The sequence below is a fragment of the Scylla paramamosain genome, chromosome 30 (assembly GCF_035594125.1).
Source record: "Scylla paramamosain isolate STU-SP2022 chromosome 30, ASM3559412v1, whole genome shotgun sequence".
NCBI classification, from domain to species: Eukaryota; Metazoa; Arthropoda; class Malacostraca; order Decapoda; family Portunidae; genus Scylla; species Scylla paramamosain.
Window position 1 is genome coordinate 11,048,882 of NC_087180.1, and position 27,619 is coordinate 11,076,500.

At 35.5% G+C, this 27,619-nt stretch overlaps 1 protein-coding gene across 5 annotated transcripts in view; it reads left to right on the forward strand.

Moving 5' to 3' along the window:
- The first annotated feature begins 1,026 nt into the window (after positions 1 to 1,026).
- LOC135115837 ((E3-independent) E2 ubiquitin-conjugating enzyme UBE2O-like) overlaps positions 1,027 to 27,619 on the forward strand; it is a 40,066-nt gene continuing 13,473 nt past the window's right edge. Inside the window, exons 1-22 of one of the 5 annotated variants that reach the window (XM_064032833.1) lie at positions 1,028 to 1,100; positions 1,355 to 1,611; positions 3,956 to 4,129; positions 4,925 to 5,092; positions 8,535 to 8,693; positions 8,877 to 8,980; positions 9,298 to 9,482; positions 10,292 to 10,339; positions 11,847 to 11,885; positions 12,531 to 12,698; positions 16,121 to 16,287; positions 16,658 to 16,866; positions 17,180 to 17,339; positions 17,701 to 17,855; positions 19,013 to 19,177; positions 19,345 to 19,734; positions 20,124 to 20,277; positions 20,657 to 20,812; positions 20,926 to 21,090; positions 23,218 to 23,533; positions 23,996 to 24,031; positions 27,369 to 27,532. In XM_064032833.1, the coding sequence (XP_063888903.1) occupies positions 1,402 to 1,611; positions 3,956 to 4,129; positions 4,925 to 5,092; positions 8,535 to 8,693; positions 8,877 to 8,980; positions 9,298 to 9,482; positions 10,292 to 10,339; positions 11,847 to 11,885; positions 12,531 to 12,698; positions 16,121 to 16,287; positions 16,658 to 16,866; positions 17,180 to 17,339; positions 17,701 to 17,855; positions 19,013 to 19,177; positions 19,345 to 19,734; positions 20,124 to 20,277; positions 20,657 to 20,812; positions 20,926 to 21,090; positions 23,218 to 23,533; positions 23,996 to 24,031; positions 27,369 to 27,532 (3,492 nt within the window). In that variant the 5' untranslated portion in view covers positions 1,028 to 1,100; positions 1,355 to 1,401. Of the gene's footprint in view, positions 1,101 to 1,354; positions 1,612 to 3,955; positions 4,130 to 4,924; positions 5,093 to 8,534; positions 8,694 to 8,876; positions 8,981 to 9,297; positions 9,483 to 10,291; positions 10,340 to 11,846; positions 11,886 to 12,530; positions 12,699 to 16,120; positions 16,288 to 16,657; positions 16,867 to 17,179; positions 17,340 to 17,700; positions 17,856 to 19,012; positions 19,178 to 19,344; positions 19,735 to 20,123; positions 20,278 to 20,656; positions 20,813 to 20,925; positions 21,091 to 23,217; positions 23,534 to 23,995; positions 24,032 to 27,368; positions 27,533 to 27,619 lie in introns of all 5 variants that reach the window. The other 4 variants (XM_064032834.1, XM_064032837.1, XM_064032838.1 and 1 more) reach the window with 4 other exon arrangements.

Genomic DNA, 27,619 nt, shown 5'->3' on the forward strand with positions numbered 1-27,619 from the left:
TGTTAAACCAAGGTTTAGAAGGTTTAGGGCGAGAAAAAGAGTGACGGTGTCACCGTTGCGTAGTGGGGACCCATACACTAGACAAGAAATTCACTTAAATAAAGGACATTAGTTAAACGCTAAATAGAATGTGGAGGAAGCACACACCTATACAATAATCTTTGAAGATACACAATGATGTCTTTTTTTTTTTTCGCTTTGTATAGGCGAGGGGGAGATACAATAAAAAATCCTTTGGATCGTTCTGCATTCTCCTTAAAACAAAATGATAATAATGAAATGGAAAAAAAAAATGTGTCTCCTGGTTAGGGGTAGAAGTGCAAGTGAAAATGAATCAACAGATCGGCGGCGTTTTTCATACATCATTTAAGATCACAACTCAACTCACTGGCAATGACTAAAATTCTGTAACTGAATGACAAACATTTACATACAAATGGAATCTTATTATGTGTCTAAGTAAAATTTCTTTATAAGGACGCAGTCTTGATCAACTAGAATTTCAAAAAATTTTTGACGCAAAAAAATTATACCAAAGAGACATCCGTCTATATGATGAATGGCTTAAAAAAATGTATTCTTTGGACAGAATATTTTTGTTTATAGAATCCAGTCACAATTGCAACTTGTTTATATATATATATATATATATATATATATATATATATATATATATATATATATATATATATATATATATATATATATATATATATATATATATATATATATATATATACAATAAAAAAGAATAAAAACAAAACAAAACATCTGTGATCATTTTCTATAGTGTTCAATTTTACGACATGATGTAAGAAATACATAGATTCCCGAATTTTACTAATTTCGCATAAGCCAACCAATAGATTATGATAGCTGCCCTGCTAGGTAAACCAATAATCTGAGGAAAATCATGCAATTTGCATTTGCAACATTGCTGATGTGGATCGAGCACATCTGCTGCATCATGTGCTCAAATAAAACACACACACACACACACACACACACACAGGTGTTGGTAACAGTTGTTGCAGGCGGTGGTGGCGTGTCGTCTGCTGCAGTATCGACTACTCTTCCATGACATTGGATCTTCATATCTTGTAACTTCAAAAGGCTCTCTGAATATTTCTTAAATTAAAATACAATATATCTGATATATTTTTTTGTACAGTATTCAACTATTTACATTTCAGAACACTTTGGGAGCTCAAATGACCGCCTACCTGCAATATCGACTATACATTCATTAGACATAATTCGGGTTTATTACGACATCAAAAAGCTATCAGTATATTTTCATGATACAAACATAATATATCAGACAAGTGTTTAAAGAGTGATCACATATTTACAGTACAGAGGAACCGATTGGGAGCTCAGTTGACCATCTCACAGTCCAACATGGCGCAGGAGTATCAATACTTCTACGAGGATGAAGTGTACAGATTTAATAAAAAGGGAAATCTGGAGCTTGGAATGGTCTTGGAAAATGCAGAATTCGTGTCTAGTGATGAAGAATCTGATGGTGATGAGGAGGACAAGGTGACGAAAGGCAGCATCAGGGTGGCCTGGTATCCTAAGGGGGAGGAACAGGTGCTGCCGGAGAGAAAGGTAAGATATTAGGGTGGAATGCATGTAACACCAGCGACAGAGAAGGGTCACACTTACTCACAACAGTTGCAGGTAGACGGATAAAACGGATAATGGGGAAGTGTCATAATTTCAAAGCTTATCCGAGTTGACATAAGCTTTGACAGGTAAGGGTGTTTGTCAGGGTGGGAGTGAAGTGCAAGGTGGTGTCAAGATTCCAAATAACACATGGAGCTGCTTAGGTCAAATGTATAGGTGGAAAATATCTCAATACAAGGCTTACTTGTGTTGACAGAAGATTTGACAGGTGGATGTGTTTCTCAGGGCTGGGAGTAATTAAACAACAGGCACAAGAAGTATCTGGATTTCCCATATCACTTGCAGATAATCTTAAGAACAAGTTTAAAGGTATTGTGAGCCTAGGAGTACCTGAGTTGAGACACATTATGACAGGTGGGAATAGGGCAGGGAATAATGAAGCACCAAGTACAAGAAGGTATCTTCTTCATAACATTTGCAGGTAGTCAGATAAAATAAAAACTAATGTGGTATTAAAATTCAAAACTTACCTAAATTGACAGAAGGTTTGGCAGGTTGGTGTGTATTATGTCATTAATGGAAAGGAATTGAATTTTTTATAAAAAATTTCCCTGTTTGTTAGGGTTGTGAACAATATACATTAAGGTGTCTAGATTTCTTCAAGGTATCTGTCATTAACATTTGGATAAGGAGAATATTAAAGTTATATTTAAATTAATATCAAAGCTTCGTCAGTTAGAGAGTAATAGTTAAAACTATCAGTAATATGACAGGAGATGCAGGGGTGTTTAATCAAGTTCCTTTTAAACCATTTGTTGTGCTTACAGTGTGTGAGACAAAACAAGTAGTAGGGATTTATCTTTAAGTGTTACCTCACAATCTTTGACAGGTACACATTTGTAGTGACAGTTATTGCTTGCAGTAGAGAAATTGTGTTGACAGCATTGTGTGAGGAGAGTTTGATTGCTAATGGTACTTGATGAATTATAGGGTTGCAAGTAAATACTACCAATTAGGAATGTATCAGATATCTAAATTTAGACATATGCAGATGTGGATGTGTTTGGAAATGTAATGTTTACATATCTTGGGGATGTAGATACAGATGTTCAGTTTTAAGAAAAGTAGACACAGATGTGAATGATAAAACTATGACTTCCCATTGATGTGTATGTTCTCATTATATTTTTATATTGTAATTGGTATTCCTAAAGGCACTTACTTTCTTTGTATAATATTATATCTTTATAGTTTATCATTATAAATGCTCTGTTTTGCCAATTTTTTCAGTCTTCAGTAATCACAACATTCTCCTTATGAATGTGGATGCCAGTTCCATCACAAATGCAGATGCAGAAGTAGATGTAAAAAAAACCTGGATGTTAAAAAAAAAAATGCAGATATAGATATCCAGTACATCTGAACTTTATCTATATTTTATCTGTATCTATCATTTATGTAATTTTAATGTAAACCATTCATGGGCCAGGTAGATAATTTGTTGTCAGCATTGTTAAGGGAATAAGAGGACCGCAGGACAAAACTGAGGCCAAAGAGAATTTAAAGAAAAATCTAAAGACTTTGCTGCTTCTTTAGGGTTGATGATGGTGATAGGCTCATGATTATGTTTACCACTTTTTTTATATTCATTTATTTATTATTATTATTATTATTATTATTATTATTATTATTATTATTATTATTATTATTATTATTATTTATTTTATTTATTTTTCTTTCTTTATTTATTTTTTATTTTTTTTTGTATGAGGGGTACTGGCCGAGGGCAATAAAAAAAGGCCCATATAAGAGTGTTTTTACCTGAAAAGTCCAAAAAAATTCCTTAAGCTACTTCTTAAAATAATGATCATGTATGTTTTGAAATAAAAAAAAGTATTTACGAAGAAAAATTATACTAAAATTTATCATGTATGGTGTAAAAAGGAGACTTCAAATAATATGCACCTAATTGTTATAGGAGCTATGGACCTTAAACTTGTTTTTGAGGTGAGTGAAATATTGCTGGTTTGGGTATGAACATTTTGTTAAAAGAGGCAAAAGGGTTGCTTCTAGTTTAGCTCCTTGGTGAAATGCTTAATTGCATTTGTGAATAGAAGGTAACATTTACTTGGGTATCATCATATGGGGAGTATTAGGGCACTTAAAAAAAAATGATTTGCACTTCCTTTCAAAATATTCATCACCACATTTCATGGAGGAGTGAATATATAAGTTGTTTCATAAATACATATGCTGTGTAGTGCTTTGCTGTAATTCTTCTTTTTAGAAAAAAATGTATAAGTGGAATAAGTAAAATCTTTCACAGGTAGGGTTGGCCGACCGTTCGCTGATGCCAGGTGATGTCGTGCGGCGACTCATACGAGGCAAAGACACACAGAGAGGGTATTGCCGACAAGTTCATGTCACCTCCAGTGTACAGGTGGTGGGAACAAACCTGGTGATCCTCAATGTTGACAGCAATGATCTCACACCCCTGGAGGTAAGGGTTGTCTCACAGGTAGGGTGAAGGTGTCATGAAGAACAAAAGTAACACATTTTTTTCTTTATTTTTTTCTTTTTTTTTCTTTAGGAGGGAAATATCACTAAGGTTAGCAAGTTTACCCATAAAAGTGGGCATTGGATGGTAGTACTAATGGGGTGTTTTGTTGTAGTATCTGGGCATTGAAAGGATATCAGCCAAAATTGTCCTGACCGAGGGCTCAAACATTGATCCTCTTGCTGTTAGCTGTTTGCTTACCATTACAGTATAAAATAACATTAATAATGATAATGATGATGATAGTGATGGTAATAATAATAATAATAATAATAATAATAATAATAATAATAATAATAATAAACGGTTTATTATTCAGGCAGTTAACAAACTGAAAATGTACAGAGGGGGTAGGGAAATACTTAACATTAATCCTATAGGTAAGTCTAATCTAGAAGGGAAACACTATTGATTGATGGCTCGCACCATGGTGGGAATCGTGCTGAGTCTGTACCGGTCCATGCATGGCACCTCTAGAGGCGTTATCTTGTTGTGGTGTCTGGTGGCACGGACCGGGCGAGGTGCGTCAGGCGTCAGCATGTGTCTGAGACGTGGATGATAGGATAATATTGATTATGATAGTAATAATGATAATGATAATGATAATAATAATAATGATAATAATAATAATAATAATAATAATAATAATAATAATAATAATAATAAAATAAAATAATTTATAAATAATTTTACCTAAGATTAAAAGAAAGATCTTGATGAAGTATTTTCAAACTCCAGGAATTCACAACGGATATTGCTGTGGCGCTGGACTCCTGGGTGGGGATGGTGCACATGGTGAAGTGCCGTCTGCTGATGGTGTGTGGTGATGGCTCCCGCTGTATCATGTCAGATGGAGAGGCCCTGGAGTTGGACGACCTGAGGGACACACGAGACAGGGTTAGACTGGTAACTGTCTCTCAAGCTCATGGTCATCTATTGAGAATTGCCTTATGTCCACTAGCTTGTTGGCTCAATGTGTATCTTCTACCTGCTGCTGTCACTGTATGAGTGACTGCAGTGGGATAAAGGCATGTTATGTTTCTAGACTGATCACCCCTAAGACTTTTTACTGATTGGAAGTAGTGGTTTTATTTATTAGGTCTAGCTAGGTCAAGAGTTAATAGTTTGTTTTCTAAACTTGTTACTGTTGTCATCAAATGTTATTGATTCACAGTATCACACTAAAGCCTTACTGTGGTGCCTTTTGTAAAGTTTTAATCGATCAATTAGGAATCAATTCATTGTAAATTGCTTTAGCAGTAGACTATTTTGTAAGTTGATGAGTACTTGGAAATTTTATTTTCATGTTGTCATTAATTTTTCATAAACTTCTTTAGTGTATGGCTGTATAGTGGTTCTACCACTACCACTATACAGTACTATGATGCTGTTACAGTTCAGCTACTCTATTCTTTTGTGTATCTGTCATTATGACTTATGCTGATGCACTGAGGATTGGTAGAAAGGATGTGAATCCTAAGGCTTGACATTCTGAAGAAAATTAAAGTGCTAGGGTGAACTGAAAGACAAGGATGAATTTTTCACTGGCTGTATACCTGGACTCAGATAAACTGAGGATTAATTAAAAGAGCACGGATATTAACACTGGCAGTTGAGTGCTGTGTGTGTCTGGTATTGGTAGAATGTTCCACACTTCTTTGTTACTTATGAAAAAAAAAAAATATATATTTTTACATTTGAATTTTTATTAAGTTTTGAAAATGTAACCCACCTACCATACAGTAAATATTATTATATTATACGTGTAATCAGCTAAGGTGTCAGGCACTTACAGATTGGTCTGTCACAATAGTATACCTGTTTTGCAAATGGGGAAAAAAATATATATATGTATTTTCTCTGGAATTTAATGTTTTGAGATAAATTTCTGTGATATCGTTTGTAGAGTGGAAGCAAAGTTCGTCAAATTCATATTCTGGGAATTATTATTATAAGATGATTTAATTATTCCATCAAATTTTGTAAGTGGTAAATTGTCCTGAAATGGTTCTGTTACAAATGAATGGCAGATAGGTAGATGAATAGCTAGTATATATTTTACAACTCAGATGAATGCAAATTTGTAAATCAGTCTAGAAACATTGATGCTTATAGATTTTGTAACATTGGCACATGTTTGTTTCTTTCTCTTTAGTTTCCTTGGTTGCAGTATTGATTGTTATATATTTGATATGTGTATCTGTTATCCAAATCCCTATTATATCAGAATCTGCACTTATGAGGTTCTTAGTTGAAGATATTATTAATAATTTTCCTCTATTGTTTGCACTGCATAGTTATAGTTGTGGTTTTAAAGCAAATTTCTTTCTCATCGCAAGAATTTTTATATATTAATGCTATTCACTGTGGTCTTGTAGAATAGTTTTTATTTCAGGTGTTTTGTTTCTCTGCTCTCCTTAGTAATGACCTTAACATTGAAAGCCAGCCCCAAGATGTCTTTTTGCAGGTCTTTTTGCTAATAATACAACTGTAGTCCCTCATGATGTGAAATGGACTGACCCCCCACCTTATCCCCCTATGAATTTTAAAGGAACCCCTTTGACATTTATCCAATTTAATTTTTTGCATGCCCCCAAGATTCACTGGGCTTTTTCTCTTTTCAGGATATTCATCCACATACTGTATTGTCATGATTTTGATCTAGATACAGTCACCTAACAGGAACTTTTCTCCGTAATTACTCTATTTCATTACTTGATGTTAATATTATTTTCCTACACTTTACTGATATATCCATGACGCTTATAACTCTACTTCCTTAATGTTTTATTCCTTATCTTTTCCTGTCATTGTAACTGATTTTAGTTTTCTTTTGAGAAAACATTAATGGTATCAGTTTTAATAAAAAAAATTTCTATTTTGATTACAATATGATATTTTAGCATCTATTTTTTAAATACTTATTTTGTTTCTTTATTCTTTTTATGAGTATGTTTGCAAACTTGACTTCAGCATCTTTTTACTGTTATTTCCAAGATAGCATTACAATGTCAGTGAATATTATGTTTAATGGTTCATCATTTGTGTTGAATTATAATTTATGTAATCCTTTCTAATAGAAGGTATAATCAGGGACAGTAAGAAAATGGAATTGGGAGAATTAGCATGCTAAAAAAATTTGTAAACTGCAACCAAAGATTTGATGTTCAAACTTTTAATGATTTGCAGGTTTTTTCACACAAAAAGGTTATCTTGAGCTTGAATTTGTTGCTTTCATCAAATAATCTTAAGTTTATTATTTTATTAGAGTAAGTTGCAAAAAATTAATTATTCTAATTAGTAATTATTCCAACAGTACTGAATTGATTTTATGTAACACTTCACATTATTTTTTTACATTCTCTTAAAATGAGTGGTGGAATTGAGGGATAAAATATTTGGAGAAAATTCTGGTAGGTTTTGAATTATTTACTGATTTTTTAAAGCAGGGGTTCTCAACCTTTTGCAAGTTGGGTCCCCCTAAAGCTGGTTCAGTGCAGTTGGGGCCCTCATCCTCTCTGCACCACCCACTCAACCCCATCTCTAACTATATCATCAATAGAATCAGATAGATATATAGATAGATAGATAGCCCTTGGCTAGGCTATTATTGTATTGGCCCACACTTCTCCTCCTACAAGGGGGGAATATCCTGGAGGGCGTGACAGCTGCATCTTTTTACTAATAACCACTGAGTGTCATTTTCCGTTATTTTTTCCCCTCCTCCTGAGAGAGAGAGAGAGAGAGAGAGAGTCCATGCCCTCCAGGGGTGGGGGGGGGCAGATGCACCCCTCCCCAGTTGAGAATCTTTGCTCTATAGCACTGTATGAGCCAAATGCAGTGCCTAATTTTGGTCAGTGAATATTTGCTTGTTTACTCAAATCAGGGTGGACTACTAATGTACATAGGAAACTTGAGATATTTTGTCCCGTGAAGGTAGGATTAATAGCCATTTACACAGTGTAACAGGGAGAGGACAGTATAGGTCTTAGTCTTGAATTTAATGCTGCATTATTGACTGCAGTTTGAAGATCTCTCTCCCTTCTTGCTTTAAAATAATGTGTTGACAGGTGAGTGAATAAAGTTGGGAAGGCATTTTACTTGTTAGTAGTTATGATATGCCCATATGCCTACATACTTATTCTCATAAAATAGCAGTTTATTATTTAGTTTTCTAACTAACTAAACATCAGGTTGAGTAGACGTGATTGAAGGACATGTACATGAAATATACTCTCTCTCTCTCTCTCTCTCTCTCTCTCTCTCTCTCTCTCTCTCTCTCTCTCTCTCTCTCTCTCTCTCTCTCTCTCTCTCTCTCTCTCTCACTGAAAGACCTGTTTCTTCTCAGGATTCAGAATTTCGCCGCTATGACTTCTACCCAGGACAGCAGTTAGTTGGTTGTGCTGCAAACTTTGAGCATGCTGAGTGGATGCACTGTACCAAGGAAATGGAGACTGCACTTGCCAAGCCACGCAAGACCATCAAAGTAACTGTGGAGCAGGTGCAGGTAAGAATAGACATTACATGAAGGGAAAAAAAATAATTGCTGGAATTTTTGGAAAATAAGATTTTTGTGAGATAATGCTATTAACATTATTTATTGTAAGATTTGATAAAATCCTAAAATTTTATCTGGTGATGTGGTTTAGGGATTAAGGCTGATAACAGAAAATTGTGTGTGGTTTTAAAGGTGGTGCAGCTTGGGGTTCGGTGGCAGTGTCGTGCATTCTCCAATGAGCCAAATATTGACAAAGAACAACCGAAGTACCTTGTTCAGGGAGAAGATCTCAAGAGGTGAGTATGTCATCTGAATACAGGCTTCCTTTTGTTGATAATCCTATGGTTAAGAATAAATCATTGCTTATTATATTTATGTAATTATTAATTTATGTGGTTATATTAAAATTAATTGATTGTAAGAGAAATAGAACAACTGGCAACTGAAAAAAAACTGGCAGGTATACCAAAGCTTTTGTCCAGTATGTAAATAAGTTTGTTACAAAGTATTCATAATCATTTGCTGCAGAAGTTCTCTTATTACTCATTTACTGCATATCAAGAAGCTGTGTTGAGGGTAGTTATGAGAAGTAATAGGAACACTTGTGTTTCAGAGTAAAGATGCTGAATGTATTTGAGCCATGCACACTTCAGCTGGGTGACCGCAACTACTATTCATCCAAAGAAGGTGATGTGATCATGACTCGGGATCAGTGGCGGCGGCTCATGGCAGCTCAGCTCTCAGCAGACCACACCAACCCCTGTCCCCTCAGGCCCCGCCCACCAAAAAATAAATCAAGTATGGCAATGTATTCTTGCTTTTATTTTTTTTAATGAGCTAGCAGTGTTGTTAATCTCTGTTTTCAGTTTTCCTTTATCTCTTGATTATTTTTTTTATTTTAATAGGCTTACATATATTCCTATGTATTTGTGGTACAGTTTTGTGTTGTTATGATGATTTAATGCATATCTACAGGAAGAAAGTTCCTTCTAGTTTTATTTTGTATGACAAGCTATTAGGATTTCCAGGTGAAAGTGTAGTAAATCATTATCATAATCATTGTCATCATATTGATGCATCACTCCACTGTAGGGAATCCAATTCATATAATTTATTGTTGTGACAGAAACTTTGCAGGATACATACAGATATATGAAATATCTTTTAACTACTGTAGTATGTATCAGTTGTAAATATCTGCCCTTCACATTTTTTGTCATGCAATGAGTTGACTTGTTATACCAATGAGACAGTGGTGAGTTTTTTTTAGAATCATTAAGAATTGTTTGGCAAAGTATTTATTAGTTATCTCCCAAAATTGTGTGTGAGTAGAATTTTGTGGCAAAGTTGAGTGTGTGTAGAGTTTCATTCATTTCTACAGAGAATGGAAAAGGCACTGAGAAGACAGACATACATTACTTATGACAGGGTGACTTTTCATTCAGTCCTATGTTTCATTTCTGAAATAAGAGATTTATTTTATTGAGTTTCTTCTCTGTGTAGCTTTTGAGACATTGCTATTATTTCCACATGATGCTAGTCTTTTGTTAACTGCTTTTTCTTGAATATTTTGCTACTTTTATTTTCCCTTTCATGACTCCTTCCAGAAAGAAAAGTTCGATCTGTATTAGCTGGTGCTGTTGAGGTGAATCCAGGTATGCTGCCCAGTGTTGTGTAAGACTTAGCGTGTATAACTGAGTACTTCCTCTGTCTGCCTTTTAATACCCATTGGGATTATACATGGCATTTTGCATGGAATTTTTTTTTGTGTGTAATTTGTATGCTATTTTTGTATAACATTTCAATAAGTTTAGCTTTGGAATTTAATTAATTTGAGTATATGTAATATGTTTTGTATTATGAGGAATAGTTCTGAATATGTGTGTGTGTGTGTGTGTGTGTGTGTGTGTGTGTGTTCATAACTGCAAGTAATAAAAAATAAACTACAGTTAGAGAGAGAGAGAGAGAGAGAGAGAGAGAGAGAGAGAGAGAGAGAGAGAGAGAGAGAGAGAGAGAGCACACCAGAATTTTTATAGCAACTGGACATAGGGCTTTTGAATGTTTCTTTTATACTGCATTTGTCCATTACTCGTACTATGTACTAATTTACTAGTAAACCAGATATTGTATAGAATCAGTTCCCAGACATTTTAAAGTCCAGTGGAACCTTGGTTATTGAACTTTATTCATTCCTGAATACCGTTCAGAACCCAAAATGTCCAGAAACCAAGACTATTTTCTCCATAGAAATCAATGTAAAATTGATTAATCCTTTCCCGGACACCAATCCACCCTGTCTTAGCTGCTAATGGCAGATGTTCCCATTACCAAGATGGCCCCTCCACAACATCTCCAGCTCAGAAATTATTTATCCAGATATGGTGTATTGAATAAACTTAGTGACACAAAACTCATTAGGAGAAACTTAGTGACATAAAACTCATTAGGAGATATTGTTTAGACTGTACCGGTATTCTCTTTTTCACTGATCTAGTGAGAGAAGCCTTACAGAATGACACAGAGGAGTAGCCCATTCACTGCCATAATGAAGGTGATCATAACACTTGCACATCTTGCTGGTGAGAAAAGCTATTGGGAAAATGCAGTTGTGCAGTAGTGATGGTATTGTGGGTCATCAAGAGAACCACAGGTGGCATGGAATTACTGAGTGCCAAAAACTGTTTGTTTACATTGAGGCTCTTCATTGGGATTACATTTAACTTATTTCAAAGATTGAATTACTGTCTTAACCACTGTCTCTCCTCAAATACATAAAAACAAAGGAAATATTTACAAAAATTACAAAATGATGGTAAATGGCAGCTTTGCTTTGTCTTTTAGTATTTGAAATCAAATAAAGTTCAGAATGAATTATGGTACAGCAACTGAAGTAATTATGAGCTCAAAATTTTGTTTGAAAACCAATTTGTTAGAAAGTGAGATGTTCAGTAACCAAGGTTCCACTGTATGTTTATCACCAGTGAAGCTCCTTTAGTGCATTGCCAATAGCTTCAGAATAACCTGATTGAGGAACCTCATGGAAAGGCTTCTCTCTGATGAATGTAATCATGTTTTCTTTATAGAGCATGCTGCTAAGTGGGTATACCAGTTAATTTTGTGCTTGAAGCATTTGCTTATTGCCTCTTAACAATTTTCTTACAGATCCTCCTGCTGTTCCATCCCAACCAAGTGAAAATACAGGTAAAGGATTTTTAATAAAGCATAAAGAGTGCTGACATTAATGTTCAAACATCAGTAATGAAGTTCTGAAATCTGATAGGTTAATGTAGGATTATAACTGTTTTATTGTGCTCATTTAAAGTTATAATGTAATGATTGTAATTCTATAATGCATAGGTTCATTATATTGACTATATATTGTCATTACTTATCTTCTCATTTTGTTTAACACCATTTGCTTGCACTCCATGTACTGTTGTGACTGAGCCTTATAAGTCTCCTCTTACTGTGATCATTATTATAAAGAGGGTTTGAAGTTTATGATTGAGCAGCTTCGGTTAATCTTGGATGACAGACATAAAGTATCTCTTTACCAGGAGATAATTCTGTACTATCTGCAATGTTTGGAATATGTTTATTGCTTCTTACCTCTGCTTCATGTAAATATACTGTTGTCAACTGAAAATTACTTAATTAACTGGGACTGGCATTTCAGTGGGGTTTTTTTTTATTGGATTTTTGTTGCCCTTGGCCAGTGTCCCTCCTACATAAAAAAAAAAAAATGTTTGTATGGTGACGAGGTAAAGGATGACTGTATGTATGTTATCACTCTCTGACTTATGCAGGTACAAAATATTTTTCACAAAGTTGTGTGTTTGTATTTAGAGGGAGATGTGACAGCCATAAAGGATGTTGAGGGTGCTGATGGAGGTATCCCTATGGAGAATAACAAGGAGGATGGTACTAACGACAGTGATGGTTACATTGATGTGGACACAGATGACTGTTCAGACACTGCCTCCATCAGCAGTGGTGCTTCCACAGGCTCTACTGGTGAGTTACTGTATGGTACAGTGACAAATATGTAGGTGTTGATTTTTACTTATTTCCCCCATTGTGCAGGAAAAATGGTCATTTTTTCAATGAATAAGTAATGTGAAACTATTTTATTCTTATTCGGAGGAGGAGTCAGTAGCCACCTGCCGAAACAATAATTACTGCCAGTGAGGTATAAAGCACTGGACCAGGGAGTGCTGTGAACCTGGTATTAAACCCAGCTGTGACCTCACCTTTGTGTCTCCCAACACAAGGGGACAATCACAGCCTGCCCTCTAAAGACAACTCTCTTCTTTCACACAAAACTACAAGCACCTAATTACATACACCCTTCACTCATAATTCAAAATTATCATGGTGACTCCTACACCAGCCTCAGAGTTCTCATCTGGAGAGAGGACCACAAATGACCTGAGGTTGGATTGCTCTTCTGGTGTCGACCCTAGGTGTCTTGAAACACCCCTCAACTTTTTCTTCATTAACTTTTGCAACATTCGCAGCCTTATATCTAATTTTATAATCTGTAGAACACCATCTCTCCTTTATTAAGCCTCATCTTTTCCTCACTGAAACACAGGTGTTTGAGATAACTGACAATAGCCCCTTTTCTGTTCCCTTCTACTTTCTCTATCCTCCTTTTCAATCCAAAGATGGATGTGTGCAACGGCTTAACCTGCTCTTGTGCCCACACTCTTGAATCTTCCAAGTTTTCCACCATCTGACTACGAGTACAGAGTCACTCTCTCAATCTAAATTTATGTGTGCTGTACACCTCTCACCTAATTCTGACTATAAGAAATTCTTTGCCTACTTAACTTCCAAAGTGGATCACATTCTGACTCTCCCCTTTTGCAGAGATCTCCATTCTTGGAGACTTCAATGTTCACCACCAGCTTTGGCTTTCCTTTCCCTTCACTGACCATCCTGGTGAACTAGCCTTTAACTTTGCTATCCTCCATGACCTAGAGCAAATGATGCAACACCCTACTCATATTCCTGACCATCTTGGAGATATGCCTAACATTCTTGAACTTAACCTTTATTCCCTCAGCTTATGCTGTTACCCTATCTTCTCCATTGGGCTCCTCCAGTCACAATCTCGTATCTGTATCTTGTCCTATCACTTCAATCCCTCCTCAGGATCCCCTTAAGTGGAGGTGCCTCTGGAATTTTGCCTGTTAGTTGGGGGAGGAAGTATTTTGCTGACCCTCCTTGAAATGACTACTGCTTCTGTGCCAGAGACCCATCTCTTTGTGCCAAGTGCATAACAGAGGTGTCCGGCATGGAAGTGTACATTCCTTGCTCTTTTTCTCGACCTAAACCTTCCAAACCTTGGTTTAACACAGCCTGTTCTCATGCTATACATGATAGAGAGGTGGCCCACAAAAGGTACTTGAGCCTTCCATCACCAGAATCTCATGTGCTTTATATTTCTGTCCAGAACCATGCCAAGTCTGTTCTTCAATTACCCAAAAATTCTTTCATTAATAGAAAGTGTCAAAATCTTTCAAAATCTAACCCTCCCCTTACTTCTGCCAATAACTTTGCTGCTTCTTTTTTCCCTCCTTTATTTCAACCAGATGGCACCACTGCTATCACATCAATCTCTAAAGCTGAATTCTTCACTTAGACCTTTGCTAAAAAACACTACCTTGGACGATTCAGGGCTTGTTCCTCCCTCTCCTCCACCCTCTGACTACTTCATGCTACCTATTAAAATTCCTTGCAGTGATGTTTTACATGCCCTGGCTGGCCTAAACCTTCAGAAGGCTTAGGGACCTGATGGGGTCCCTCCTATTGTTCTCAGAAACTGTGCCTTCGTGCTTACACCTTGCTTACTCAAACTCTTTCAACTTTGTCTGTTAACATCTACCTTTTCTTCTTGCTGGAAGTTTGCCTACATTCAGCCTGTTCCTAAAAAGGGTGATTGTTCTAATCCCTCAAACTACCATCCTATTGCTTTAATTTCCTGTCTAGGTAAAGTTTTTAAATCTATCCTCAATAGGAAGATTCTTAAACATCTATCACTTCACAACCTTCTATCTGGTCACCAGTATGGGTTCTGTGAAGGCCGCTCTATTGGTGATCTACAGCTTTCCTTACTGAGTGTTGGTCATCCTCTTTTAGAGATTTTGGTGAAACTTTTGCTGTTGCCTTAGACATATCAAAATCTTTTCAGAGTCTGGCACAAAGTTTTGATTTCCAAACTACCCTCCTATGGCTTCTATCCTTCTCTCTGTAACTTTATCTCAAGTTTCCTTTCTGACTGTTCTATTGCTGCTGTGGTAGGTAGTTATTGTTCTTCTCCTAAATCTATTAATATTGGTGTTCCTCAGGGTTCTGTCCTATCACCCACTCTTCCTATTATTCATCAATGATCTTAACCAAACTTCTTGTCCCATCCACTCCTATGCTGATGATACCATCCTTCCAGGTAACTATCCCCATTTCTTCAGTTACACTTAACTGTCCCCCTCTTCTACACTGAACATCCTTGGTCTGTCCTTTATAATCTAAACTGGAAAACTTCACATCTCATCTCAAGCTAAAACTATTTTTATGAAGTTAGGCATTCTGAGACATCTCTTCCAGTTTTTCTCACCCTTCTAGCTGCTAACTCAGTACAGGGGCCTTATCTGTCCATGTGTGTAGTATGTTTCACATGTCTGGGGGGTTCCACTCATATTGGTCTTCTAGACAGGGTGGAATCAAAAGCTTTTCATCTCATCAAATCCTCTCCTGACTGTCTTCAGCCTCTTTCTCATTGCCGCAATGTTGCATCTCTTGCTATCTTCTACTCCTATTTTCATACTAATTGCTCTCCTGATCTTGCTAACTGCATGCCTCCCCTCCTCCTATGCCTCCTCCTATGCCCTCCTATTTTGTCCACCTCTCTAATGCAAGATTTAACCAGTATTCTCAGTTATTCATTCCTTTCTATGGTAAACTCAGGAACTCCCTGCCTGCTTCTGTACAACCACTTCCCCTGTGACATCAACTTCTTCAAGAGGGAGGTTTCAAGACACTTATCCTGCAATTTTTGACTACTGCTTTGAACCCTGTTCGGGCTTTTTTTTTTTTTCTTATGCTGGTGTTCCTTTTACATAAAAACTAACTAACTAAATAAATAAATGCTAAAATGTAGTAGTCAGAGCTTGATACATTATAATTTTTCTCAATTTTGTATATTTTTTGAAGACATCTATGTTAGTTGTCAATGATAGAGTTGTCTTGAATTTTCCATAGGTTTTTTCTTTATTTGAAAATTCATTATATATTTGACAGTGTTTTTGTGACTTGGATAACTGTTACACTTACTCTTGCAGGGATTCTGGTGTCATATTACTGGTATTGACCTTAATTGCAAAGATTGCTTTAAGAAGGAGGCAGCAGTATATTTTAGATTTTCTAATTTACAGGGAAACGCAATAAGAAAGGTCCTGCATTAATGACAAAAATGATGAAGAAACGTAAACTTAAAAGGGCCAAGAGGAAAGCTCCAAGTGAGGCCACCACTATCAAGCCTGGTGACCAGCTGGTGGTGGAGACCCTGATGACCACTTCAAAGGCTGATGTAGTGTGGCAAGTGAGTCCCAGTGACATGAAAAGATAATCAGTAGAAGAGAGGTGCAGTGTGGTACAAGGTTTTATGAGCAGAGTATCTTGGATACCCTGCAGTAACCATTATTAACAGTGTAATGCTTATGAGGGAATAACGTATAAAAGATGGAAATGATCATCATGGGATAGAAAAGAAAATGTAGACTACATGCTTCTTTAGAAATAGACTTGCATACTAAATTGTAAGGATCCACTTTCCATTCATTAATCCCTGTATTTTCATTTTGTGCTTTGGGTCAGATCCTATACTATCTCTAGTCAGTTTACAAGTGATAGTGACTGCAAGCTTTTATATTGAGTGTAGAGTTTTTAAGACCAGAAATTTTTACTTTCAGGATGGAACCCTGGAGAAGGCTATTCTGTCAACTGTTCTTTATCCAATCCACCATCTTGATGACCAGGAATTCTTTCCTGGGGACTTTGTGGTGGAGCAGAAAGACAACATAGACCCACATGAGTATGGAGTTGTGCAGAAGGTAGACCATGCTGGCAGAACGTCTATTGTGAAGTGGTTCAGAACCTACACTGCTGGAAGTGATCCACGGTGAGTTGAGCCTGTGATGTTTGGAGGTGAGCTCATAAAGAATGGGGAGCATGGTGTCTTGGTTGTCATCTATCTTAAGTATTATGAGATTTTTCCATCTTATTTCTCATATCACTTGTCTTTTCCTGGCTATCATTCAGTGAATAACAGATTGCAAAGAATTCAGTCTACAGCCAACAAATAATGCTCTGGTATTCCATAATGGGTAACTGAGTATTTCTCTTAATTTCCCTATCATACTGTATAATTTTTGAGCATAGACTCCTGTATTATAGGAAATAGTGCAATTAATATTATTTTCCACTTGCTGCAGACCTCAACTTTTGAGTCAGCAAGAGATGAGTGTATACGACTTGAGGGATCACCCAGACTTTCGCTACCGTCCTGGCTCAGTAGTCATCAGGGTTGCTAACTTTGAAGAGAATCAGAACTGTTACACAGGACAAGTGCTGGACAACTTTCCGAGTGGAGAAGTGTGTTCTCATTTGCTGATACTTGTTCATTTTAATTGCAAAGTGTTTGATAATCTTGCAGTTGTATTGATTTTTTCCTTCTTGAAGAGAGTGAACCTGGTAGAGATAATGACCCAAAAATATTAATGTGTTCCCTTCTGATTTATTCAGATATCATGAAGTTATTAAAGTAAGGAAAAACAAGGTGAGGAGAGCAAAGTTGGCAAACAGAGGTAGTAAATTGAAATTTGCTGCTTCACTTCATATCCCATCATGAAAAATCAATGTTGTTAGTTACTTGAACACTAAAGAGAAGGAAAGAAATCAGCTTTGTGATGACAGGACTACTTGTTTTGCACTGCAATAATAAACCATTTTGCAGGTGAGTGTGTGGTGGGTGGATGGCCAGAAGTCAGTGTGCTATCCTCAAGATCTGTATAAAGTTGGGGAATATGACTCTGATGAAGGAGAACTTTGGGATGACACAGCTTCAGATGAGTCTTGGGAGACAGAGAGTGAACACTCTGTCATTGCGGAGTAAGTCCATGCCTCTAGGCCAGTTTTTGTTGTAAATGTTGTATAGCTCTTCTGATCTTGCTGACTGTATGCCTCCTCTCCTCCTGTGGCCTCGCTGCACAGGACTTTCTTCTTTCTCTCACCCTTATTCTGTCCACCTCTCTAATGCTAGAGTTAACCAGTATTCTCAGTCATTCATGCCTTTCTCTGGTAAACTCTGGAACTCTGTGCCTGCTTCTGTATTTCCACCTTCCTATGATATGAACTCTTTCAAGAGAGAGGTTTCAAGACACTTATCCTGTAATTTTTTATTAGCACTTTCTATTCTGTATGGGGACCAGCACCTCAGTGGGCTTTTTATTTAAAAAAAATTTTTTTTAGGTTGCAGTTTTGTTACCATTGGGCAGTGTCCCTTAAAAAAAAATGATATATAATATATATATATATATATATATATATATATATATATATATATATATATATATATATATATATATATATATATATATATATATATATATATATATACGAGTATATATATATATATATATGTATATTATTTATTTATTTATTTACTTATTTATTTTTTGCTTATGGTGCACAGTATATGTGGGCTGTATACCATACCAGTTGAAGCATATACCTGTTTAATGTCATATACGTTATTGTAGGTATGTCATATATTATTAGATTTTGTAATAAATGGTCCAGAATAACAGGGCCTTGCCACAAGGACTTGAAATAGAAGATATATCTTCATACTTATTTTATATATATATATATATATATATATATATATATATATATATATATATATATATATATATATATATATATATATATATATATATATATATATATATATATATATATATATATATATATATATATATATATATATATATATATATATATATATATACATATATATATATATATATATATATATATATATATATATATATATATATATATATATATATATATATTTTTTTTTTTTTTTTTTTTTTTTATATATATAGTAGATGTACATGTAATAAACATGAACATAAAATGTGTTTGAAACACACACACACACACACACACACACACACACACACACACACACACACACACACACACACACACACACACATTGTGTTAGATATACATGAATAATTAAAACTTCTTGAATGCAGAGAAAGTGAGAGTGAGAGTGAAGGTCTGCTGAAGACCCGTCTCGTTGCCAACATTGAGAAAGCGCGGATAGCCATGAGCCGTCTTGAAGAGATATTCACTCAGAATCCAGCCCTTCAGACAACAGCAGTCATGAAACAGCTTTTAGATTGCTATAAAGAGTGCAGGTAAACAAATCAAAACTGTGCAACAAACTCTGTAAAGTTTCTTTTGTATATAAGCATCCAAGTTCCTGCTGTATGTAAGCAACCATCATTTGTACCATAGTGAATTTTTAATTTATTTTTGGAATCTGGTTTCTGTTTGATATTTGAACAAATTTGTGTGTTGACAGATACATGGACAAGCTAATGGGGACAAGTTTCTTCCACGAGAGCAACTTTCAGGGACTCATTGAAAAAGTCCGGGAACGTGGTCGTGCCTCCACTACCCAACGCATGACAGAGCAAATCAACCGCCTGTTCTCAACATCTGATGCTGAGGCTGGCCTGCTCACCTCTCAGTTGAGCTCTGGTGATGACACCAAATCTGAAATGGGGAAGTCTGACAAGGCTGATGTCCCTAAGAGTAACAAGAGTAGTTCAAGCAACAAGGATAACAAAAGCAGCAAGGAGTGTGGGGGTCCAGCCAACATGGAAGGTGATATTTTGTCCTCCAAGGATGCAATTTTGAACAGCTCAACTACACTCTCTGAAAACCTGGCTAACCTCAGCATGTCACAGTCGTGAGTATTTACTGTTACTTATTATGTTGGATACCAAGATCTCGAGCAGATGGATTTGTCTTATCTTTATCTCATGTACCTTATTTCCACTTAAGATTTGTTCAAGGTAGTGGTTATAACAAACAATTCTTTTTTTTGTTACCTTTCCAAGTATGTCATTCTTATATTACCTGCCTCTTTCATTCCAGGTTTTTCTTTTCCTAAAAATATGAAATAATGTTTTTGTGTAAAAACTAAAGGATTATGTTAAAGTCCTTTTATGAATGCTAAAACTATGTCTGAGTAGAAGTTACAAGTACTTTGTCAGAAACTGGTTACCAAAGTACATAATTTGTGTGCCAAGAGACAAAATATATGCTTTCTATATATATACTTTTCATCATCCTTAGCAAAGCCAGTAAGCCTGAAAAGATGTTAGATGGTGGTCGCAACAGAGGAGGGGAGCTGCGTCACAAGAGAATGAGTGAGACAGACATGACCCTTCACGAGAAAGCTTATACTGATACACGCCTCAAGGACTCCAAAAGCTGCAATGATCTTAAGGTTAGTTGGTCTTAGCATATATGCTGATTCACTTCATTCCTACAGTAAGGATGACATTATTCAATTTACTAACAATGTACTGAATTATACATGTACAGATAGTCAGGTGTATTACAGAAACCAAAGGATTTTTAGTCAGAACATTGACAGTTTGTCAGACACTTGAATACTTTAGCTAATCATTGGGCAAGAGCATTGCCCAGTGATTGTTACCATGTTTGCTTGCTTTCTTTGTCAGACTTGGTATGATGGAGTATGATTAATATCAACTCTTGCATCTGTTGTTTGAGTGTATTTTCTTTCAGGTGTTCAATGAGCATGGATGGAATGGAGAGATTCACTCATTAATTTTTAACAGTTAGGTGTATTTTTCTTTTAGGTATCATGTGACAGTGGAGTGACTGAAGAGATCCGTACATCCCACATGTGTGCCCAGCTGTGTTCCCTCATGAAGGCTCAGTTGCTGAAGACTTACGAGGAGGTGGTCTTCCGCTTTGGGGGACATTTTGACATGAGTCTCATGCAAGATTGTCAGGTGAGAATGAGTCATCTTGACCCTTTGGCTATTTTGAAATTTCATCATTACACTTTTAGTTCTATTAGTACTGAAGTCCATCTGTTATTAATGCACCTGATGCTTTCCTGCAGGAAGAAGAAAGAGTGACACTAGATGAAGGAAGAGTTGCCCTAGATGAGGAGAGAATGCTGGCTGAATGGGCACAAATTCACAGTGATAACAAAGAAAACATTCCCATGTTTGAAGATATTGTTAATGAAAATACTCCTACTCCTAATGCAAACTCTGTTGAAGCAGTGAGTTTTCATTCTAGAGTTAACCACTTCACTCTGGATGCTTAAAAACACATGTTGTTCATATATTGTTTAGACCTGTGAGCAGTAACTTATCTAATTTATAATACTATAATTCTCTCTCTCTCTCTCTCTCTCTCTCTCTCTCTCTCTCTCTCTCTCTCTCTCTCTCTCTCTCTCTCTCTCTCTCTCTCTCTCTCTCTCTCTCTCTCTCCTCTCTCTCTCTCTCTCTTTGAGTTAACCCTTCAGTTGTCACAGAAATATGAGGCAGTTATTGTTTTTCTGGATGTAAGTGCAACACACACACACACACACACACACATTTATGATTTGGGGTGGTTGGAGGGTAGTAAATTACAGAAATGATGATAAGTGAAGGAGGAATAAATAGGGAGGGAAGGGAAGGCAAATTATCAGAAAAGAGATTAATGGGCAGCTGTGTGTTTATGCATGTGAGTCACATGCATAAACACACAGTGCTCTCTCTCTCTCTCTCTCTCTCTCTCTCTCTCTCTCTCTCTCTCTCTCTCTCTCTCTCTCTCTCTCTCTCTCTCTCTCTCTCTCTCTCTCTCTCTCTCTCTCTCTCTCTCTCTCTGTGTGTGTGTGTCTGTATATATATATATATATATATATATATATATATATATATATATATATATATATATATATATATATATATATATATATATATATATATATATATATATATATATATATATATATATATATATATATATATATATATATATATATATATATATATATATATTATATATATATATATATATATATATATATATATATATATATATATATATATATATATATATATATATATATATATATATATACAGAGAAAGAGAGAGAGAGAGAGAGAGAGAGAGAGAGAGAGAGAGAGAGAGAGAGAGAGAGAGAGAGAGAGAGAGAGAGAGAGAGCAGGGTAAGAGGGCAAGGAATGAATGAATTCCTTCAAGAGGGAGGTTTCAAGACACTTATTCACCAATTTTTGACCACTGCTTTGAGCCTTTTATGGGACTGGCATTTCAGTGGGCATATTTTTTTTATTGGATTTTTGTTGCTCTTGGCCAGTGTCCTTCCTACATAAAAAAAAAAAAAAGGGAGGATGGGAGGAGAACTGTACCTTCCACTGTCTCCCCTTTCTGGATAGAGAGAGAGAGAGAGAGAGAGAGAGAGAGAGAGAGAGAGAGAGAGAGAGAGAGAGAGAGAGAGAGAGAGGAGGGTAAGAGGGCAGGGAATGAACAAGGGAAGGGGGAAACTGTACCCTCCGCTAACAATCTCCCCTCCTGGGTGGAGGGGATATAGGATGAAGAGAAGGATAGGGGGATGTGGAAGATAAGGAAAGGACCATAGGGGAGGAACTATGATGTAAGGCTCTGCCAATGAGACTTCCTCATTCTGGATAGAGGGTGGGGCATTAGGTAGCTCATTTACATGACCGATGGGAACAGGAAGGGTGGGAGGAGCAATAGAAACTCAAGGACTCATGTGAATTCTGTCAGGACATGTCAGCAGGATATGGGATTGCTCAACAACAGCTAAAATAGAATTCAACCATGATGACTATGTAGGCATCATCGTATATTCCACTGGTGCTTCATGTTGCCTATGTAGGTGTCATCATATTGAAGGGATTAAATATGTTGCTTAGATAGCTATACATAAAAAACTCATTACATAATATAGAAATAGAGAAGTCCTTGTGATCAGAATCTGGTTTCAGATGCTGAATTCATATATATATATATATATATATATATATATATATATATATATATATATATATATATATATATATATATATATATATATATTTATTTATTTATTTATTTATTTATTTATTTATTTATCTATATATTTATTTGTCTATTTGCATACATGAAGTATGCATGTGGTGTTGATATGTGAGTGTGAGTTTAAGGTGGCTTTCTGAGTGAGTGAATTTTTTGTAATCTAGGAATATCTGGTATCTTTAAGCAGTTTATCTCTAAAAGCAATTTTTAACTTTCTGCTGCTCCTTTATATACCATGTAAACATGTTTGAGGAAAATACTTATCATAAAAATAGCTTAAAAATAAGAAAGTGAAAGTTATTTTTCATCTTCCTTAAAGGGTTCAGAGGATGTGGAAATGGGGCCAACAGAGGCAGGTGCTGTATCTGATAATACAAAGGAGAAGGAAATAAGTGAAGAGACACCTTCTCCTTCATTTGTCTCCCCCATTGCTGCTTCACCAGTCACAAATGGCAGTGTGATAACTAGCAATGGAAATGAAAGTGAAACCACCAATAGAAATACCTCTGTGGAAGATTCTGCAAATGATGACTTGATAGATGCCATCATTGCAAATGCTGTTGCAGCTGTTAATGGTGAAGTCTCTGCATCGGCCATGAGCATGTGTCCTGAAGCAGTTGTTAGTCCTACAGAAGGTCAGTACTAATGCTTGCACCAGTGTTGTTTTCTTACCTCATACATTTGTGCTCTGACATAAGCATATTTGTCTACATGCACAAGTTATTTTGTAGTTATGTTAGTGTGCAGTTCAGTTTAGAATCATAATGTTTAATGTATATGTATAATATTTTAATATATTTCTGAAAAATTAGCCATAACACTGCAGTGATTAAATATAATTAACAATGAATTGTTTCATATCAGGAATCACAATCATAAAACTTGGCAGGATTATATTTTAAAATAATTATAATTATGAATTATACATGAGATTTGGTTTACAGTGTAGGAAGGAGAAGCATACTAATTGACACACTAATATAATGTTAGTAATGTGCACTTCCTAGTTTCCATCCCTAGAATAAGAACAATGGTATTTGGTTTGTGTGTGTGAAAGCTTTAAAAAGTGCTGGTTCCTCCACATGTTGCTGACCCAGGTGTTGGAGAAGCTATTGCCAGCTCTGAGCCAGACGGTGAGCAAAACATGCCTTCTAGTAAAGCAGTATGGTACAAGGGACATATTCTTTCCTCACTCAGTAAAGTTCCGACACACTGGATCTTAGATGAATCAGGCTCTGAATATGTTATCTTTGCAGCTTTTTGGCTTCAGTTTGTTGTCTTGTAAGATGTAGAGCAGCCTTGTGATTTTTATCATAAAATCTGAATAATCTTTAAACAGTTTCATTCTGGTAGGATGGGATCTATTTTTGATCGAAGAATGAGGAGATTGGGTGTATTTGCAGTAACCATTTTTATTAATGATCATTGGATAATATTTTTAAAAACTTGTATACTTTGTTGCGGCAGTTTGTATTTTTGTTTGATTGAAGTAATATTGGGGAAGTTGGGAGTTTAGTAGCTATGTAGATCAGACTGCTGATGAGAGTGTCATTATTACTAGGAAAGGCTTGTGGCCCATGGGAATAATTATGTGACTAATAAGAATATTAATATAAATTTGTATTTTGTGTGGTTCTTTTATTTTTATGTTAGTGAAGCCAAAGTGTGAAGTAGGAATATCAAGTTATACTTTATAGTTTTATATTATGTATTAGTTACCAAATAGTTTTCTTTATTTTATTTCACATCATTGTACATGTATATTCTTACCTTTACTTTGAGACATTCACTAGTGACACATCTTGGTATCATTAGTAGACATTTGCTAGTGACACATCTTGGTATCACTAGGTCATTATTTCTCTAGGGCAGGGGTGTACAATTACTACAGGAGTAGGGATATTGAGTATTGGATAATGAAAATGATGGAGGAACTGTCTTTCTCATGTATATATGTGGCTTGTTGTGCCCAATATAATTTTCAATTTTCAGTGTATAAAGTATAATTATTTTGATTCTGTCAAAGGACCAATGAAAAGCTTGAAGGGCCAGATTTGGTCTGGACCACCCACTGAATAGCATTGCTTTAGTGCATTCTTTGTGTGTAGTCAGCTGATGGCCAAACCCTCTGCAGGATAAAAGTAGCTTAAAAGAAGAATTGTAAAAGTGTAATGACAGATAATTGAGGATGTGTTTAGAATTTCCTTTGAATATAAACTAAAGGAGTAGAAAGGAAAAATTAGTATCTTAGTATATATTACAAGTAAAATTCATCACTTCATGGAATGAAGTAGGTGAGATATGGAGTGGATGGAATGTGTTGTCAGGGATATAAAGGGAAGAAAAGTGTTAGGTATATCATTATTATAGGTAATTAGGTAAGTGATTTGTAAATAAATGATGTGATGTAAATATAAAGCATGTGCATTTGATCTAAAGAACAAGGCAGCTGTTAAGGTAGCAGATAAAATCTGGAAGCTATGGAAGAAGTAGATTGTTGGAGAAAAGTGAAAAAGATTTTCTCAGGATATGTGAATGGGAATGTTGTAGATCATGGCTAAATCAATCCAGTTTGTCAGTACTTTACTGTATATGGATTTAGGATGTATTTCTGGACAGCTTTGATATTTTACATTTATTTTGTTCTATAAGTGTTTGAAACTTATTTTGTCTTGCAGGTTTCTTTTTGAAAATGTTAAAGAAATACATTTCATAGATATGTGAAACCACTTTAAGGCATATATATTGCATTGCAATTTTGAAAGTGAAGCTTTTTATAATTTTCTTTTCATAATTACAAAGAAGTTAAATTATATTTTTGAGTTTTGCATATAGCTAAACTTTTTGTTCTGCTGCTAATTTGTACTATCTAGCATGTGTAGGAGAAGAGTAGAGCAAAAAAAAGTAGTACTGTATTTCCTGGCATTGAGATATTCTGGTGTTTAAGATGTGTCCTATAATAGTCTTACAGTTTGGAGAAATTTATCATAAACTTAAATAAGTTTATAATTTTCACAAATAAGTAACACCAGCCAGCACCGGAGAAGCTAACTCATGGGCAAGAGTCTTTTACTACTTTCAATTACAAGTTGTTTCCACTAACAGGAATGCATTAATTATTGTTACTATTAATATGGTAAAAATTCATTTCTTAGCTTCAGACATTATTTGCACAAGCAAGTCATGAGTTGGATAAGAATAGCAGACCTGTGGTCCTAAGTCACCACTCTTGCTTTTATTTTTAATCACCTGTTTCAATGAACATAATGAAAACAATTACTACTGTCAAGTTACTTAAATACTGTTATGCTAATTTGTGATGCTGATGTTATCCTGATCAACAACCTAAATAATTGAAATCCCATATGTATGACAGTCAATTTTTGTCCTAAAAGACTGACAATCTACAATACTAACTTCTTATTTGCATATATAGTTAAACCTTCCAGAGCTTTCTTCAAAGGTGATAAGAGCATTCTGTGATCAGAATTGCAATTATGATGGTATGCCTCTGATCTAGGAGGTCACTGACCTCACCAGTGCTGCTGCCTTCACCATATCCCCATACAATACTTCATAACACATTATTTGGTAAACTTTCTTAAAAAAATCTGTGAGTATGTGAATCTGCAAATGGTGAAATTATTAATAAGGTTGTAGTTCTGTATTTCACTTATTGTGAGGGTATGGCTAATGTCTTAGTACTGCAATACAAATAAGGTTATCAGTGTTTACAGAAATACCTCACAAGCAACAAATGAATACAGTGATCTGAAAATATAAAAAAACAAGCAATTGCTTGTGATTGGTATATGAATGGCTGTTATTATTCTGTTAAATCTCTTCTTATTTGAAGTCCCTTTGATATTTTAGGTTTATTGATTTATTGATCATTATTATTTATTTATTTACTTAAGAAAATGCTGGGTACAATGACTCTGGTCCATGAGACAGTACCAGAGTGGCTGGCTGCTTTCACTAATAGTAGATTGATTATTGATATTGTGAAACAATTGTAATTTTTTGCTATTTTATGAATGGTTATCTATTAATTTATGAAAACGTCTAATATACTCATATTTTTAGATTTATATACAGGAATTCATATTACTGACTATTATATCAAAATACTTACTTTAAGGAAACTCAGTTAATCTTTCAAGACATAAGGTACTTCTGGAAAAAAAATGTCTTCAACACCAGGAAGTATGATGATAAAATACAAAAGTAGTTAATTTAAGTTGGTAACTTAACATGTTAATTTTGGATGTAAAAGCACTTTAAGATACACAAAATTATCACTTAATTATATTTAAACCTCTGTGTAGAGTCAGTGTAAAATATGGCATTATAGTATAGCAATTGTTACCATAAGTGGTGGGAATGTCCATGAGTTTATGTGATGCCTGACTTTTCATAATTATCCTCACTTGGTTTCAATGTTTAATAAAGTACATATTTGCTACTCAGGATTCCAGGTTCTTGAGGCAGCTCCAGACAGTCATAAGTTCAAGCTCACCATGTTCCAGCCCACTGACCCGCAGCACTTCTATCGGACTGTGCGCAAGGAGATGAAACTCCTCAACACTTCCCTTCCACCAGGCATCTGGGTCAGGGGCTATGAAGACAGGATGGTAAGCCTTGCTTTTGAACTTTATCTCTTGTCCACATTAGTTACAAGTCTTTTGTCCACAGCTATCCCTTGTCCACATTAGTTACAA